General features: G+C 47.8%; 6 protein-coding genes across 6 annotated transcripts; 3 read left to right on the top strand and 3 right to left on the bottom strand.

Moving 5' to 3' along the window:
- Window positions 1–450: 450 nt before the first annotated feature.
- Window positions 451–2,646, bottom strand: FPRO_15969 (uncharacterized protein; the record flags this gene model as incomplete). Its single annotated transcript, XM_031224896.1, has 1 exon — window positions 451–2,646. The coding sequence occupies one exon, from the start codon at window positions 2,644–2,646 to the stop codon at window positions 451–453; it is 2,196 nt and encodes a 731-aa protein (XP_031090110.1).
- Window positions 2,647–6,295: 3,649 nt separating this feature from the next.
- On the top strand, window positions 6,296–6,853 carry FPRO_15968 (uncharacterized protein; the record flags this gene model as incomplete). The annotated part of the gene is made up of 1 exon (XM_031224895.1): window positions 6,296–6,853. One exon carries the CDS (start codon window positions 6,296–6,298, stop codon window positions 6,851–6,853), a length of 558 nt encoding a protein of 185 aa, XP_031090109.1.
- A 54-nt stretch (window positions 6,854–6,907) lies between these two features.
- FPRO_15967 (uncharacterized protein) lies at window positions 6,908–7,639 on the top strand (the record flags this gene model as incomplete). Its single annotated transcript, XM_031224894.1, has 1 exon — window positions 6,908–7,639. The coding sequence occupies one exon, from the start codon at window positions 6,908–6,910 to the stop codon at window positions 7,637–7,639; it is 732 nt and encodes a 243-aa protein (XP_031090108.1).
- A 3,116-nt stretch (window positions 7,640–10,755) lies between these two features.
- On the top strand, window positions 10,756–11,138 carry FPRO_15966 (uncharacterized protein; the record flags this gene model as incomplete). The annotated part of the gene is made up of 2 exons (XM_031224893.1): window positions 10,756–10,836; window positions 10,911–11,138. 2 exons carry the CDS (start codon window positions 10,756–10,758, stop codon window positions 11,136–11,138), a joined length of 309 nt encoding a protein of 102 aa, XP_031090107.1.
- Window positions 11,139–12,056: 918 nt separating this feature from the next.
- Window positions 12,057–13,049, bottom strand: FPRO_15965 (uncharacterized protein; the record flags this gene model as incomplete). Its single annotated transcript, XM_031224892.1, has 1 exon — window positions 12,057–13,049. The coding sequence occupies one exon, from the start codon at window positions 13,047–13,049 to the stop codon at window positions 12,057–12,059; it is 993 nt and encodes a 330-aa protein (XP_031090106.1).
- A 1,261-nt stretch (window positions 13,050–14,310) lies between these two features.
- FPRO_15964 (uncharacterized protein) lies at window positions 14,311–16,352 on the bottom strand (the record flags this gene model as incomplete). The annotated part of the gene is made up of 4 exons (XM_031224890.1): window positions 14,311–15,020; window positions 15,077–15,616; window positions 15,678–15,804; window positions 15,858–16,352. The coding sequence occupies 4 exons, from the start codon at window positions 16,350–16,352 to the stop codon at window positions 14,311–14,313; spliced, it is 1,872 nt and encodes a 623-aa protein (XP_031090105.1).
- Window positions 16,353–16,664: the final 312 nt, after the last annotated feature.

The following is a 16,664-nucleotide window of genomic DNA, read 5'->3' as shown; positions in this document are numbered from 1 at the left end:
TACAAGTGCAAAAGCATTATATAAGTAGCGCAGCTGCCAGTAAGGGGCTATATCACGGAAGCAGAAAGCATTGAGATAAGTGGATTTCTGGGAAGAGTAATAAGAATACTCATAGTGACGAATACGATCGTAAGACTGCCACAATTAACAGAAGTGGAAAAGAAAAACAAGTAAAAGAGAGGGCAGGAAAGCTTTACTGCCATTAAAACATCAGAAAAACAAGAGGGCAGTGCTGGAAAGTCTGTTCTAAGTTCTATATATTTACTCAGAGATGTAGTCCAGCTACAAGATGAATTACGGCACCTAGATAACGCACAGTATCGAGAGTCTTAGTTTAGAGTTGGCACTTGAAGAAGAAAAATGATAGATTTAAGGAAATATCTCAAAGATAGATAGCTAACGCTCCATATATACAGATAGCCGTTGAAGCTGATAGTGGCGTATTGAGTACTAAACCTCAGGTGAAGGGGCCGGCAAAGCAGCAGCCCCAATAGGAGGGCATACCTCCAAATTGAAGCATGAAGTTCTGGTACCAATAACACAACGAGATCCATCCCAGGTGGTTCCGTCACCACAAGTAGGCGGCTTCTCAGAGACACAACGTCCGTCAACCATGGTGAGACTATCTTCGCACTCAGGACCCCTGATCGCAACACAGGAATCATCCTTCAGTTCAGTACCGTCAGGGCATTGTGGTGGTGTCCTCAGCACACATTCGCCATTCTTGAAGTCAGTGCCCTCGGGACAGCCAGGTGGCGCTGCGATGCAAGATTGTGTCTTCGGATCGTACGTGGTCCCTTCATGAGTACACTCTGGAGATCTTGGAGAGGCACACTTCGTTCCATCAAAGCTAAGCTCTTCAGGGCATTTAGGCTCATCTTTGGAAACGCAGCCTTGGGACTTAACATCGAAGACAAATCCCTCTTTACACCGAGGGTCGTTTTTGCTGATACACGTGGGACCAACCCGAGTGTAGCCCTCGGGACACGTCGCCGGCCTTCGGCTGACGCAGTGATACCTGTCCCATACAAGGCCTTCTGGACACTTGGGAGGCCCTGTTGGAACACAGGTATGGGTTGCACCACAGTACCTATGTTTCTCGGGGCACTGCGGAGGTCGGATCGCAACACACTTTCCGTCGCTAATCATGCTGCCCTTAGGACAGGTTGGGAGAGTGGGCAAGGTGCAGTGTTCATTGAGATAGTTGGTACCAGACTTGCAAATGGGAATATCAGGGTGCTTGCAGACGCCGTTATCGAGGATCGTGTTGGGAGGACACTTGGGCGATTCCTCATGGATGCAGTCATCTCCTTCCTGCCGTTGACCTTGAGGGCAGGTGGCCTGATCCAGAGAAATACACTTATCGCCAACAAGCCTGGATCCATCAGGGCAAGACGCTCGCTCAATAAGTACGCATTCCTTGCCGTTGAATTGACTTCCAGTGGGGCAAGTTGGATCACCCAAGATACACTTCCCTTTGTTGTAGCTTCCGATAGTGCACCGCGGCACGGTTCGCTTGACACATCTTCCATCGACGGAGTCATAGAGATCAGGGCAAGAAGGGCTCTCAGAGGGATGGCGACAATAACCTTCCTTGTACTCGGTACCGTCAGGGCATTCAGACTCAGTGACTTCCCACGAGCAGAATGTTCCATCAAAGTCGTCGGTACCCTCCTTGCAACAACCCTTAGCGCCAGACGGGGCAGTAAAGATTTTGTATCCAGAGCTGCAGTGAAGCTCTGTAACATATGTGCAGGTGTCAGCAATTGCATCGTAGGTGTAGCCGTCCGGGCACGTGGGATCCGCCTGGCAGATACCATTCTTGAAGACTCCAGGAGAACAAACAGGGTCATCTTCCCTGACACAGACCCATGTATTAAACTTGTACTTCTCAGGGCATTCTGGCGCCAAAACGCAGTGGCCGCGATCAAGCCTGGCTTTGCCCGCACATACCGGGGGAACAACTCCGGCGCATTTCCTGCCTTGAGGCTTAGTTCCTTGAGGGCAACTGGGAGGATCTTTGCTGACACATGATCCCTTGTCATAGACTTGGTTTACTCCATGACAGACAGGTGGAAAGTTATCAACGCAAAGGCCGTTCTTTTCGCTGTAACCGATGGGACAGGATGGAGGCGAATCGGAAACACAAGTTCCCTTGTCGAGATTGTACGTAGGAGGACACTTGGGACCGGATGAAGACTCGCACTGGTTGGTGGCAAGGTTGTACTGCGATAACCCAGGGCACTTAGGTGGCTCGTCACTGCGACAGATCTTGCCATCAAACTTGAGGTTTCCAGGACACTGCGGTCCATCAACACTCACACAAACGTTTCCTTGAAGAATAGTGCCCTTCTCACAGACAGAAGACTCCTGGAAAACGCAGCCTGTGCCGTCGTTGATGGTCCCAACGGGACAGCAGCGGCTTTGACCCTTGGAATCGACTTGGGGGATGATATCTGAGAGGGTGATGGACTTGGCAGGAGACGGGTATCCTAGGCCTGAGTTGGCGCGCATGTTATCGACCATGTAGCCGAGTGGGGGAGAGGGTATGCCGCCATATTGAGCGGGGACTAAGTTGTCGATAGTTGGGTCTGCAGCGACGCGAAGCGCGACAGTCGCGAGGCCAACCCTGAGAAGAAGGGACATGATGAATTGAGTGAGAAAGGAGATGTGCAGAATAGAATGAGTGAGGGTGATGAACAACGAAGATGAGAGTCCTGATTGATCGTTTCTTATAGTGGGAAGAACCAGCTCTCGGCTCCCATACAATTGCCATGTCGGAGGTCTCCCTCTTGTCAATATTCTACCTATTCTAGCAGTGAAGGTAAGAATGTAAAATCAATCAACCAATATCGCCAATAGTCACAACCGATTATTGAATCTAGACCTCAACCTCAGCAGGAAAATGAGTTGCGAATCCCGGCTGATGTCCACTGCGGCGTCGAATACGAGCATTCAGATCTCAACCTGCAGCCACATTTGAAGCTATAGAACTAGCTGCAGCCACAAATGCATGTGACAATGTGATATCGAATTGATCTACCAAGGAATTGCCTTTACTGTAGAATTATTGACGCTGGCGCTTGGTATGTAATGAACTCCCGACGTGAAAGAGACCAGATTTCTCGTTTGGGCGGAAAACAAGGGCTCAGGGCTCATCCATTGAAGAGCTCTCGGTTTGGGTGGCCAATTATTAGCCCAGAATTGAGCCCATGTAAATGGACGCCTCGATGGTTATCTTGATCCATCTTGGTTCTCCTCTTGCCCATCAGTTGCCCTTCATTGCGAACAAAGCATATGTATTCGTATCTACTTGATCCATTCCCGTGACATGCCGAAACGATATTTATGTCGTTTTCTCTCGCTTTAGTACCTCTCCGGATTAAAACTGACCCCGTCAACTTTTCGAGTATCGCCAGTGTCTCACCCAATGCTAATGCTTCCGTCGAGAGACAGACGCGAAACGAGTTATTGAACGAGTTTTACACAGCAAAGGACGGTAGTCAAGAGCCTAATTGCAATGAATCCAGCCTGGAGGTATTACACTGAACATTTGGGCATATTCTGATCTGCCATCGCCCATTCGATAGTCGTGTGACTTACTCCTGCCAATACTTCATGCCCATTTCAGGCGGCACGTCAGGATGCTGAAAGCTTTGGACCAACTAATGGTCCCGACCCTGGAAAGTATCTGGTGCCCAAACCCAAATCACGAGGCTAAATTGATTCTAGCAAATGAGGAAATCAAGACCGATATCTGATTGGAGAAAGTCTGCCGTATCAGCTCAGTTGGCATTATTGACCGATACCACATGTCTATGACCTACCAGGGCCAGTTTACAAGGTAAATAAAAAAATATGTTAGGGTTCTGCGATGTGCGGGAGTTCCCTAGACAGCCGTTCAAGACAACCAATCGTTTAATAGTATGTAATGGTTTGAGACACCTTTATACGATGGCTGCAGTGTGAATCACCAATAGTCAAAAGTGATGGCTTTGGGCGAAGAAGCTGATCTTTCAGAGGGAATGTTTTGTGGCTGGCTGGAACGCCAGAAGTGGCAGCCACCAGATTATACGGGCGTTCCAATCCGCGGGGCCTGCGCGCGGACTTTTCCCCATTCCGCTATGAATCAGACGATTGTTGTCGATCTTTACCGCGATGGGGTTCTGCATTTTTCCGAAACCCTGTAAATAGGTCGAAGTTAAATATACCCAGCCCGTTAGTGGCTGGCTGAGGGGGGCTGGAACATTAACAGTCACAGTGGACTGCATCGCGCCGGTGGAAAAGCTAGAGCCACCCTTGGAGTGGAATGCTGTCTGGCAAATGAGATGTATTTCTCTAGGTGATTGTCAATTGGGAACACACGGGAGCCGCGCGTGGTGATGACAAGCGAACCAGCCTTGTACGCAGCACTGCATCCTACAAGACTATTTGATATCAGTACGATAGGTCGTGTCAGCTGGAGACTTCGTGTGATAGCTTACAACGTTGGTCTCTTATCTCGCCCTTAGTTACCGCTGGAGCCGCAACCGTCAAGTACGGTTACTTTCGTCAAACCTTGAGAGTTTCTGACGGTTACCGATTGCTAATCGACCCACCCTGTACCAAAATTTGATGGACGTCCCTCGTCAACTGTAGAGATGGTTGTGGTGAAACAAATAGACAAAAGGAATCGGAATCGTGGGATAGTGCTGATCGATAACTTATAAGACATCCCTTGGCATTATCGACACAGATGACAGCTTTGAAACGTAGCTTCACAAAGTATGAGCTGATCAAGTGCTGGGACTATAGGGGTTTTAGGATTATTGGTTGTCGCTTGCAAAGTATTGGTAGAACGTCACAACGCTCATGCTGATCGGCAGAAGAACATGTTGGTCAAGGGTGCTCGTTGCGAGGTAGGAATGCGAAGGGACTCGTACTGTTCGTGCTTGTATTCTGTCTAGTCAGCAAGGCGGTGATCTCTACCAGCAGAGGCTGCTTTCGTGATGTGATCGACGATGTAAAGTCCAGGTGGGCACCAGGCACTGCTACGAGGCCATTATCTTGGATGCGATATCCAAAGACTAGAGGCCGAAATATGAGAATCTATATGAGGGTGAGGTAGTGATAACAGAAGCAGAGTAGGAGAAATCAAAAGGTCATGACTTCGCTGCATGGGAATGAATCTCGTGGAGAAAACAAGGATAGGAATGAATGACCTCTGATGTAAACCGCCTTCTGTCAAGCTGGGGAGTGCACTCCAGTCGGGGAGAGCCTAAAGAAAGCGGAGGCGCTTGTGAATGGCGAAGCGGGGACTCAGAGAGCTTGCTGAAGTGAGTTGAGGAAAGGCAGGCTGCTACGCGAGCTGCACCAAGGACGCGAGTCAAGTAGCCAAGATGGAGATCCACTAGCAACGGTACACTATATTAGTCGACCCTCTATGCTCGAGTCTGTCATCGGCGGCACGCTCAGAGGTGCTTGTCAGTAATAAATTCTGTAGAGCCTGTGGATACATCCGATATGTATTATTCTTAGTCCCCGAGTCAATGCAATCTCGCTGTGCTAGTTTTCATCACGCACTCATCCCCGATTACCAGGCCCCGGAACAAAAGGGAGGATCGGCGAGTCAAATCGTCATTAGGCTTTTATCTGGTCTGATACTGATGCTGCTGTCGATCGACAGGCGATGTGAGGAGATCATGTAGCACTGTCTATTTGCATCCGTACTGAAGTTTGGGTAATTGAATGGAACAAGCCGAGATCTCGAGTTTGCTGAGGGCGGCAACAACAAAGGGCAATTGTTCTGCAAAAAGCTCAAAAGCCAATGAAATGACTCTTTATTACAGCATTTACTCTGTAACAGACAAATACGCTCTACACCCAACGGCTGCGATGTTCAGTACCATTGAACAAAGGCGTGCCTGAAGATAAGCGCTGTTATTCCTTTGGTGCATTGTGTTGTCGCTAAAAATAAATTCAGTCAATAGAACTCGGCCTCGGCCAATTTTAGCCAAATGGTCCTCTAAACATCTGCGCTTGGACATTACCATGGCTGGGGGCTATTGCAAGTCAAAGAATGCTGTTGTTCAGCATCTGAAAGGCCATTAACGTCCAGTAAGCACTGAGACAAAAGATTAATGCAAAGAAATGAAACGATACAGGGTTGACTATTTAATATCTGATGAATTCCAGTAATACTAACCTCCAAAAACAACAACAATCGACTACTCTCAGTACATACTCACTTCGAACATTCAGCTCAACATTCAGCTTTCAATAATCACTGTTTGCAAGATTTCCTTCATCACCCGCAATGCCTCGTAATTCGTCTCGCAGAAAGTCTCGCCGCAGCGAGAGGTCTGCTTCCCAGTCTACACCTGAGTCTACATCCCCATCTGCAACCCCGCCTACTTCACAGGATTCCCCGCGCCCTCGGTCTTCGAGACCGACCACTCCCGGCTCTTCAGGCCCTCAGTCTTCGAGACCGACCACTCCCGGCTCTTCAGGCCCTCAGTCTCCCTGGTCAAGCGGCTTTGAGGAACAGGGTGTAACTGGTCTGCCCAGTCCTCCAGCATCACAATCTCCGTCTCTTGGAACCTCGAGCCCTGCTAATGTCGCTCTATCATCCTCTGGAATCTCAACACCATCAATTGAGGAACATGAACCTTATCGCTCCGCCACTCCGATAGAGGATATGACTGCACCCCCATCTACGACTGCTAGTCAGTCGTCGGCCAAATCTATTAAGGCTGACCCTTTGGAGGATGAAACTCTACCCAACGATCAGGATACAGGCTACGTGATCGAGACAATTTACCTTCTCCATTCCAAAGCCATCTGGAGTTACATCCAGTTCATACTTGGGAACTAGAGGGTCATTTCCTCTGTCATATATGCTACTGCTGTTATTGCACTCTTTACCGGCATGTATTACTTTGACAAGACCAACGATTTGTTGAAGCAATACGACCTACCTACTCTACCATCCCTGGACGACATCAACGCTATTTTTGGGTATGAGTATTGTGGATATTTTGTTGGAATCTCTTCTCTGCTCTTTCTCAGTCTCACTGGCTGGTACAGTATCGAGTGGAGGAAGATGGCGTCAACCGAGACTCGCCGCTTTTTAACCTTTTGCCTTCGAAAGGTAAGAAGTTTTGATTCTTGGATCCTTAGAGGAATATCATATCTCCTTTATACCTTCATAATCAGCCCCTTGACCGCTCTATTCTGGTATCTCGTTTCTATCCCTGTGGGGGGGATGTGGTGGTTCATCGTCAAGGGAAACAAGATTTGTCGCCGCCGAGTCCTCGTCATCCTTGTCGTACTAGGGGGAGGTAGTCATTGGGTCTGGGAAAGGTCTCACCCTCTCAATGCAATTGAGCAATTGTCAGCTTTTGTTGAGAGGTACCGTGATGACGACATTGTTGCTTTTTGCATCTTCAAGACAAGCTACTATGTTACTTACTACTACTTCGCCTTTGCCAAGTATTTCTTCCCCACCAAGTATGAATACAACATCTGGAACGATCCAGTGGCCTACTATATCCTCATCTCGGGTACAATTATTATCTTCAGCACTTACCTGATTGGAAAGACCTTCGACTGGATTATGCAAAGCAAAACAACTACCCAGAAGACGGAGGCAGATATCTAGATGGTGGAGAAGGTCAAGTGACAAATTCATGGAGACCATCAGAAAAAGACAGAAGAAATCAACAAGAACGATAAACATGAACACATGAACCTAAGCTAAGTGGCTTACTATGGTAAGTAGGTATGGGGCTTGGTATTCTATAATATCCCGATAAAAATATGCTTTGTATTTCAGATTGTAAAAATAGGAGAGATGCAACGGCAGGGGAGATAGATCGATAGATATGGAGGTTGGCGTTTGGCTTAGGTTTGTATGTATTTTATTGCTATACACTGTTTTGATACTATATGAATTATCCCAAGACGATTCCCAGTACTCTTTTCTCCCTCTGGTTCTGTCGGGGAAATAAATTCTATTTATAAGCGGCTCTATTGTATCGACGCGTAAATGCTTAGTATCGGGGATCATACCATGTGCATTACCACCGAAGACTGAAGGGCCATCTTATACATTCTGAGTCCACTGCTACTTGACTCCAGAAGCCGATATTGACGGTTTGTGCACATTTCATTGTGTAATGGATGGCCTTTTGTCTCCATTATCCTCGACCTGTACATGTGCTTTCCCAACCTGTGACATATCGGAATTAAAGCCTCTTGCTTCTATATGAGTTAGCTCCGAATGCATCGACACACTGAATTTGCCGAGATCACAACTAATGACGGTTAGTTCCAACTGAGTACTGACACCAGGCAAGATATCAGATCCTTATTCAAAGGAAGGATTAGACCAACAACTACGGTTACTGCAAAAGCAACTGGCGCTTCTACCTTTCTTGCATCACAGTCGTGGATTTAGGCCTCAATATCCACAGAAGGATCAAGAACAGTTGCTTCCGGGGGCAAGGATGGGTAGGTCGGGCTGGCCATCAAGTTCGCTTTCAGGCAGGGTGCCGAAGATATATGCAGGACGTTTATCGTCTGTGGCAAGTGTCCAGGTTTCATCGCCTGGGTCACGTCCAGTAGAAGCAAAATAGCCGACCAATCCAATCCATCCTTGCCTCCCAGAATATCGCCAGGTTTAATGGGAACGATACCATGTTTGTTTTTGTTCATCTTCAATGACTCTCAATGGACTGGCTGACCTGTGCCGGGATTTGAAGGGAGTAAAGTTTTACCTTTGAAAATGCATTTTCCATTATATACTTGTATTGATCGATTGTAAAGATTGTACAGTAGCCAATAAAACACCTACGAACCCCAATCAGCCAAGGGAGGAAGGCCAAGGTTGTTTGGTTTATTAGAACGTAGAGTGCTGACCCTAGCAGCCATGTGATGGTTGCGCGAGGACAATTGTCTTCCTTGATTTGAGGTCCAAGCTGGAACTATGCATACTTGTTATTAGAGACCTCAATTTTAGATAAATGCCGCGCTGTATTTAGTTCTTAGTTTTCCTTGTCCTGTCTGGCCTTGTAGAGTATTCTTGCTGCAATATGTGAATAGAATGACTTCTTGCTATGTCCTAGCTGTAAGCAAAGCGCACATATAACCTGCTAGAAACGATCTATGATGTTAGACTTTTTGAGTTGGACTTGGCCATAGTTATAGGAGGAAAGATTCGACCGTTTTCATCGAGTTTCCTGAGCTAGTGAGATCCGGTACAGAATGGACCATTATTTCATGAGTCATAAGGAGCGTGACATCAAGGCCGGCAACTGACTCAGGACGGGTGATCTTCCGAGGAAATGTATTAAATCCTTTCTCGTCGACAGGTGACATCGGAAGACAATGAGAGAGTGCCTCAAGATGGCATGACACGACTACCTCGATAAAGGGCGCGAAGATGTTAGATGACCAAACGTAAGACTCGTGCGTTTAAAAAAGTCTTTGATCCATCAAAGATGCTTGCTATCTATCGCCGAAACATTAGGCATAGATCGAAGCTTCATCTTTAGTATCCCGTAGAGTGTCTTATACGCCCCGGGCTGCAGCAGTGATTGGCCTGAAAGCTTAGAGATGACAATTGGAGTTTTGATGGGTCGCAACCAGGAAGGATCCCATACCATATCGTATAACTATCTTCGTGGACCAACTGCCAAAGTCACTGCCATTCTCCTTGGCATTGGGTCTGTGAACTAACATTGGGAAGTAAGAGAGCACTCTCTTTTTTCATCCCTAGTGTTTCTTCTTTTCCAAACCCACGCCGAATAGCAAGCCAAATGAATGCCACCAAGATTGAGACATTAGGGTACCAGCCGAACTGCTTCCCTTCACTCCAATTATGGTTCGCCTCCAAATTGACTGTTCTTGGAGAGATTGGCCTGGCATATGGATCGGTTGCTAAGACTATCGCGGGAGTTGATAGATCTTGGGCATTATGTCTTTGGTAGGGACCCTATCGTCGCGGAGGCTATCTTGGAGGAGCTGTTCTGGCGCACATTTCAAGAGGTCAATACCGCTTAAGGTCGTTGGCCTGATTGATTGTTGATAAGTTTGAGGGTCTTAGCGATTATGTACCTCTAGCCACTACGTACCCAAACATCCCAATAATCTTGCCTGTGACTTTGTGCTAACTAGAGAGGTCATAGCGTTTATTTTGCCTGTAGGTTTGAACTAATTGGTCTTTTCGGTTCAATGTCCAATAGGCTGTCATCAAAGTGCATACTACCCCGCAGGAGCTGGAAGTGTGAGGAGCTGTGAATGAAGTCTCCTCTCTGCTATGGGAGTATTCACTGTTCATCACGACCTTTATATTCTCCTGGAGTATAAACATCTACGACATTTCATCTTGCGATCGACTTTTTCAAAGCTTCCAATCTCACTTCTCTTCCAATACTACTACCTCAGGTTGACAATGAGTCTCAAGTTCTACTATAAAACATACTCAACGGCTGATTTAACCGTTGCGGTCCTGGCTGAGCTGGAACATGGACTGTCTGAGCCTATCGCGGAGAGAATCGAGGTTGACCTCCAGAAGGGAGAAAGCCGCACCCCTGAGTATCTTAAGGGTGTGAACCCTAATGGATTTGTTCCGGCTATAGTCCACGATGGCGTAAGCATTTGGGAAGCTTCCGCTATCACTATGTACCTCGGTGAAACCTTTGGGGTTGAGCGTCCTGCCAATAACAAAGAAGCGCCGGTACTCTACCCCCTCCTGGTACCTCCCGTGGAAAGGCTATGACGTGGATTGTTTGGGCAAGCACCGAACTTGGGAAGAAAGGCGTTGCCCTCGCAGAAAGCCAAGCTTCCAAGTCTAAGGTATGCATATAGTCATGTTTCTAGCCTTTTCACAAGCGCTCGAGGACAAATTGCTAACGTATGTCTTCCTGAAGGATCAGTTGGACAAGACAATGAGCGAGCTCAATGAGAAAGTACGCATTCTGGATAATTCTCTTCATGACCGGGATTACATCCTTGGGGACTCGTACTCGATTGTTGACACGCATCTCTGGGCTACTGTCAGGTGGCTGACTTATACGGGGTTGGACCTGGCTGCGTTCCCTACCCTGGAGGCCTGGAAGAAGAAGATAGAACAGAGACCGGCTATCCAGCAGCTTTAACAGTAGTAGCTTCTCAGTTAGCAACAGGGCAGGGGCTTTCGCTGCTCGGACCTCCGAACAATGGAACTCTTGTTTAATGTAATGCGGATCAAAGAGCTCCGTGACCCAAAATTCATTGCACGCCGATATGAGATGTCTGAGCTCCGTCTATAGGTCATCAGTAATGTTGTTATACGATTATACAGCTGACATGGCGGACATGGCGGACATGGCGGACATGGCGGACATGGCTAGCTAATAGTGTATCAGATCAGCATAGGTGATCAATTCAGCCTGCTTTATCTATTCGAAAGCCAACATACCCTATAGTCGGCGGTGGCCCCCATCGTCCTGCAGCCAGTGCGCCACAACTCGCTTGATAAGATAAGGACCACGCCAATTCAATTGAAAGTCCAGGTAGATCGAGCATTCCCCTTTAGCCTCAAATGAATCCAAAGGAGCCAGCCTGCCAGCTGATAAACTCCCCAAGGCCTTTATTGACTTCAAGCGACAGTGTCAGACTGGCAACACCGCAACACTGACGAGTTTTTACCTCAGCCAGGCTGACTTCGCCCGCTTCCACGACAAGATGAAGGTTAATTTTCGCCGCTTTGACTACGATCCTCAGCTTGAACGTATCAGCTCTCTTATACATCCCCTGATTCATGATTTTTTTATCCCATTTTCTGGACAAGCTGTTCGCCTGCAAAGTAGGTCGACAAAACAAAGAAGCGCGCGCATTTACCGAGAACATCAACAATGCCTTGTCCTCTCAGATTCATCTGATCGATGGCGATGAGGAATGGCAGCAACAGCCAGATGCTCAATTCGAGCACAATGAAAGTCTATACATCACTCTTTGTCTTGAACCGACAACTCAAGTCAAGGTGACCCCTTCCGAGGCGCTACCCATCGCCTCGATTCTATTACGACATCTGACTAATTTATCTGCTGGATGTACCAGGCACGAGATGACAAATCTTGCCCATAGAAATATTGCTTTCCTCCCACAACAAAAGGAACCTGGACCTCCCGAGCATCATTCCATTTACCATTCTGCAGCTCACTTCCAATCTTGCCATTAGCATCAAGACCCTGGATGATCCATTTCCCTACACCCAGATCTTGGCCATAGAAGTATTGTTTGCCATTAAGAGCAAAAGGAAACTGCGCAGTATAAATGCCAATCCATTTACCGCTATCAGTTTCATCACCGATTTTACCGCCAGGGAGAATTTTCTGGATGAACCAGCGACGTGTTGGTTCGTAATTAATGGGAGGGTGTCCCAAGGCAACCCCAAACAAGTGTTCAAATAGATCCGTAACAGCCAAGTCAACTTCCAACTGGCCTTGACTGAACCTTTTACTGTGACTTGCCCAAGGGTTGCCTACATCTTGGCCATAGATGTACTGTGTATCCCCAATGGTAAACGGAAATAAGGCCGCGTAGCGAGTCGCCCAATGTCCTTCATCAGTCTCGTTTCCCATCTTCCCACCTGGGAGGAGTTCCTGGATAAACCAATACCTCGTATCGATATTGTGGGCAAAGAGGTAGTGCTTGGTGCCGATTGAAAAGGCGAACATGACTTGATAAGCGTTATTCCAATGCCCGGAGTCGGTTTGGGTTCCCATTTTCCCGCCTGTGAGAATTTCTTGAATAAACCAGTAGTTGGTATCCATCTTTTGGCCGCAGAAGAAGACCTGGCCATTAATCATGAAGGGAAATTGGACAGCGTATGCATAGTCCCAGGTGCCTGAATCGGTCACAGAACCCATCTTTCCACCAGGGAGCAGTTCCTGAATGAACCAGTAGTTGTCGGACAAACATTGGCCGTACAGGAAAACCTTCCCACCAATTGAGAATGTGAATTGCACTGGGTACGAGCGCCCCCAAGAGCCAGTGTCAGTCTGGGCACCCATTGCTGTAGCCATGATGGAGATGTGGACAAGGAAATGTTTAGTTGGGTGGCGGTAAAGAGACCGTTTACAGCAAAGATAGTAGGTAAGTAAGAGACGTTGGCGAGAATGGATGAGATTATGTCTCGGAGCTGTCGGTAAAGGCTTTCTTATATGTTTCTGCCCTGCATGAGAATCGTCGGCTCTTGGTACTCATGCGCTCTCGTTATTGTATTCTGCCCGGCGTAGTCAAGAAATTCCTGTGACTGTGAACCCTTCTCTCCTCGCTCAGCTCGCCACATCCTTGACACTTTTCTGAGATCGTACAAGAGCTGATTCAGAGGAGAGTCTCGACCGTTCCAAGTCGTACTTTATTGCTATAGAGCGCCACAGTGGAGATTGAAGGGTCTAGACCCAGAATTAATCGATAATTTGCTGCTAGGCTGGACTTTTAAAAGCATTACAGTTAGATGTAGCGCATATACTATACGCTGATGCAGTTGTTAAAAAGTATCGGTTCTTCTACAATTGCGTATTGCATATATGCCAAAGCAATGCATCATGAAAAGCAGAATACTAGATGTTAAAGAACATTTCTCGTTAAAGAAGGCAGTTATCTGAGTGCCTATCGTGCTATCAGCGCGCTACATGTGAGGGGTAAAAACAATAGTCCTTAGACTATCAGTTCTGCTGTCTCAGCCACTACTGGTTGACCGCTCCTTCAGCTAGCCACACACAATCTAACTCATCCAATTAATTAGCCTGTAGATAGAAGCTGAATACAGCCTGGCATGTTCTATTTGCAATAACATATATGGATGGCGGCCAACTCGACACGTGGCACTTCAAATCCCGAATAGTATCACCCAGGCACGGTTCTTTGCTCCGTATCATATGTTCCGTAAAAGCCCAGCCAGAAGGACTGGCATCGTGCGGTCTTGATGTATATGTTGGGATTTATGCTTCAGATGTTACTCTACCCCTCTCGTGTTCGCCTTGAGTTCGGCCTGCTTGCTCTTCCTCACTATATCAGGTCTGTGGGAACTACATTCCGTTTTACACAATTACAAGATGAATTGTCACACTGACCGTCGGTCGGTGAAACAGGTCTTTTACAGCAGATCTCTACTGTACAACAGTCTGGAGACAGTCGGCATGCCGAGCCTATATCTCGTTACTCTATTACAAATGTTGTCTGGTGTGAAGAATTTATTAACATCGAAAATCTATTTTTCTCTATCTCTATATCTATCGGCATCCAATCCAACGATTATCGAAATCCTATTATGCACATCCCTTAGGCATCAGACTTGATAATATCAGCAGCCTTCTCAGCGACAGCATACATGGGCTGGCAGGTATTAGAACCAGGTAGCGAAGGCATGATACTGGCGTCGATAACACGGAGGTTCTTAACGCCGTAAACACGGAGCTTCTGGTCAACAACACCGCCGTGGTCTAGAGGCATCATAGCAGCGGTACCTGCAGGATGGTAATCGGTAGGGAAAAGGGCTTTGGGGATCCAAGCCGAAATATCCTCGTCCGAGACAACATCAACACCAGGGGCGGTCTCGTTAGGTGACAGCTTAGAGAGAGAGGTCTCGAAGTTGTATCGCCTGTACCACTTGACCATCTCGACCAGCACACTGCGCTCTACCGGGTTGCGGAGTGATCCAAAATCCACGACAGGATTCGAGTTGTAAGGATCCTTCAGATCGACTGTGACGGAGCCACGGCTCATAGGCTGGTTGAGAATAGGAGCTGAGGCACCAGTGTTGGCATCAACGAGGTAACGGGCGAAGACAACATCCTTGGATCGCATAGCGGCGGCCATGTTCTTCATCTGCAAAGCGTAGCCCTTGGCAACAGTGGGATGAACGTCATCAGATAGGTAACTAGCATGGTCCTGCTTTTCGAGCTGGTCGGCCAGCTGAAGATGCCGTTCAGGAGAGATGGCAGAGAGAGGGAGCCAGCCAGCGAGGTTACCCCAGGCGATAGAATAAGGTCCTACGATTGTGTTAATGGAGGTACAAACATGGCAGACAGAGGATTGCTTCACGTACCAGTGCGGTTGGCGGCCCAAGCCTCGTCAGCCCATTTCTTGAAGTCAGTGCCGTTGGCCATATCGGAGGGGTTGGGGTGAATCTTTTTGAGGCCTTCGAGAGTGATAGAGACTCCAATGTTTATATGATCTTGGAAGTTTTGACCAACACCAGGAAGGTCAACCTGTGTCTTGATACCGGCAGCATGAAGAAGCTTCTTGGGACCGATACCACTGAGTTGAAGAAGCTGAGGAGTATGGATAGCGCCCGCAGCCATCAAGACTTCCTTCTTGGCCTTGACGGTGAGGAGACCATCTGCACCGTAGAACTCAACACCAGTAGCAACACCCTTGTTCAGAATGACACGTCGGACCCGGGAAGAGGGAGCGACATGGTAGTTGGGGCGTGAAAGGCCCCGGTAGTGAGAGTTCTCTGCGAAGGACCGCTCATAGCGAAAATGATCCATGAGAGTGGGGAACCAGTATACGCCAGCGCCGCCAGCACCACTGTCTTCAACAGGCTCGATGCCGGGTAGTTCATAGAAGGCTTTCGACATGTGTTCTATTTGTAGAATTAGCTTCGAATGAGTCTCCTTGTATGAGCATTTGTGCCAGCTGCTTACCGAGTCCTGGGTATTCGTAATTGGGGAAACTAGCCTGAATAGCTGAGTCCTTACCCCAGTACTTGGGGTTTGTCGAGATGTTGAAACGAGCAGCCATCTGGGGGGCTGGAGGGTTCATGTGAAGTCCCTAGTCTAAGAGTTAGCTGAGACGAGGCCCTAAAGAATGTTGTGTATGCTTACCTTGCGGAAGTATGGCAGCATGCCTTCCCAATCCCAGCCATTGGCTTCAGGAAACAGCTTGCCCCAGCGGTCGTAGTCCATAGACGAACCTCGTGAAGCCATCATGGCGTTGACGCCAGAACTACCACCAACCATCTTACCAAGCCAGACGGGGACCGTGCGGTTGTCAAGGTTCTCCTGTGGTTTGGACTGCCAGTAGAAGCGTGGCTGGCGCTGAGTACCACCGTTGTAAACTGGAAGGACATCGGCATCAGCCGCAAAAATGCCGGCCTCGAGAACAAGAACAGTGGTGTTGGCATCCTCAGTCAGGCGATCAGCCACAGTGAGTCCTGAGGTTCCGCCACCAACAATCACGTAATCATAGGCAAGGAGGATCTCAGAGCCATTCGAGATTCTGCATGCTTGGTGGGCGGAGCGGGGGATATTGTAGCCATCCACAGTCGACACAAGTGCCGTTGAAACGGTTGCCAGAACCCACGTCGAGAGAGGCGACATGGTGAGAAAGCGTTGGTAAAGAAGGGATTATATGATATATAAAATAATATCAACTAAACCGCCAATATTTGAAATTAGAAAGAGGGACAATGGTGAAAAGTGGTTGGTTGATGCTGGCAGAATATACTATACAAGCTGGTAAGGGCATTCGTATTTATACATGCATGCGTGAATATGAACCACTTTCTTATGTGAACAAGCATGCTCATGTCCCTGCTCTATCTCCATCACAATTACCCACTGCATCTCCACTGAGTTGGAGCCTCATACAACCAGGGACCATCGTACAGCACTGGCCGATGATATCAAACA

Source organism: Fusarium proliferatum (genome assembly GCF_900067095.1).
Source record: "Fusarium proliferatum ET1 genome assembly, contig: FPRO_scaffold017, whole genome shotgun sequence".
In the NCBI taxonomy this organism is placed as follows: domain Eukaryota; kingdom Fungi; phylum Ascomycota; class Sordariomycetes; order Hypocreales; family Nectriaceae; genus Fusarium; species Fusarium proliferatum.
This window is presented reverse-complemented; position numbering and strand designations above follow the sequence as displayed.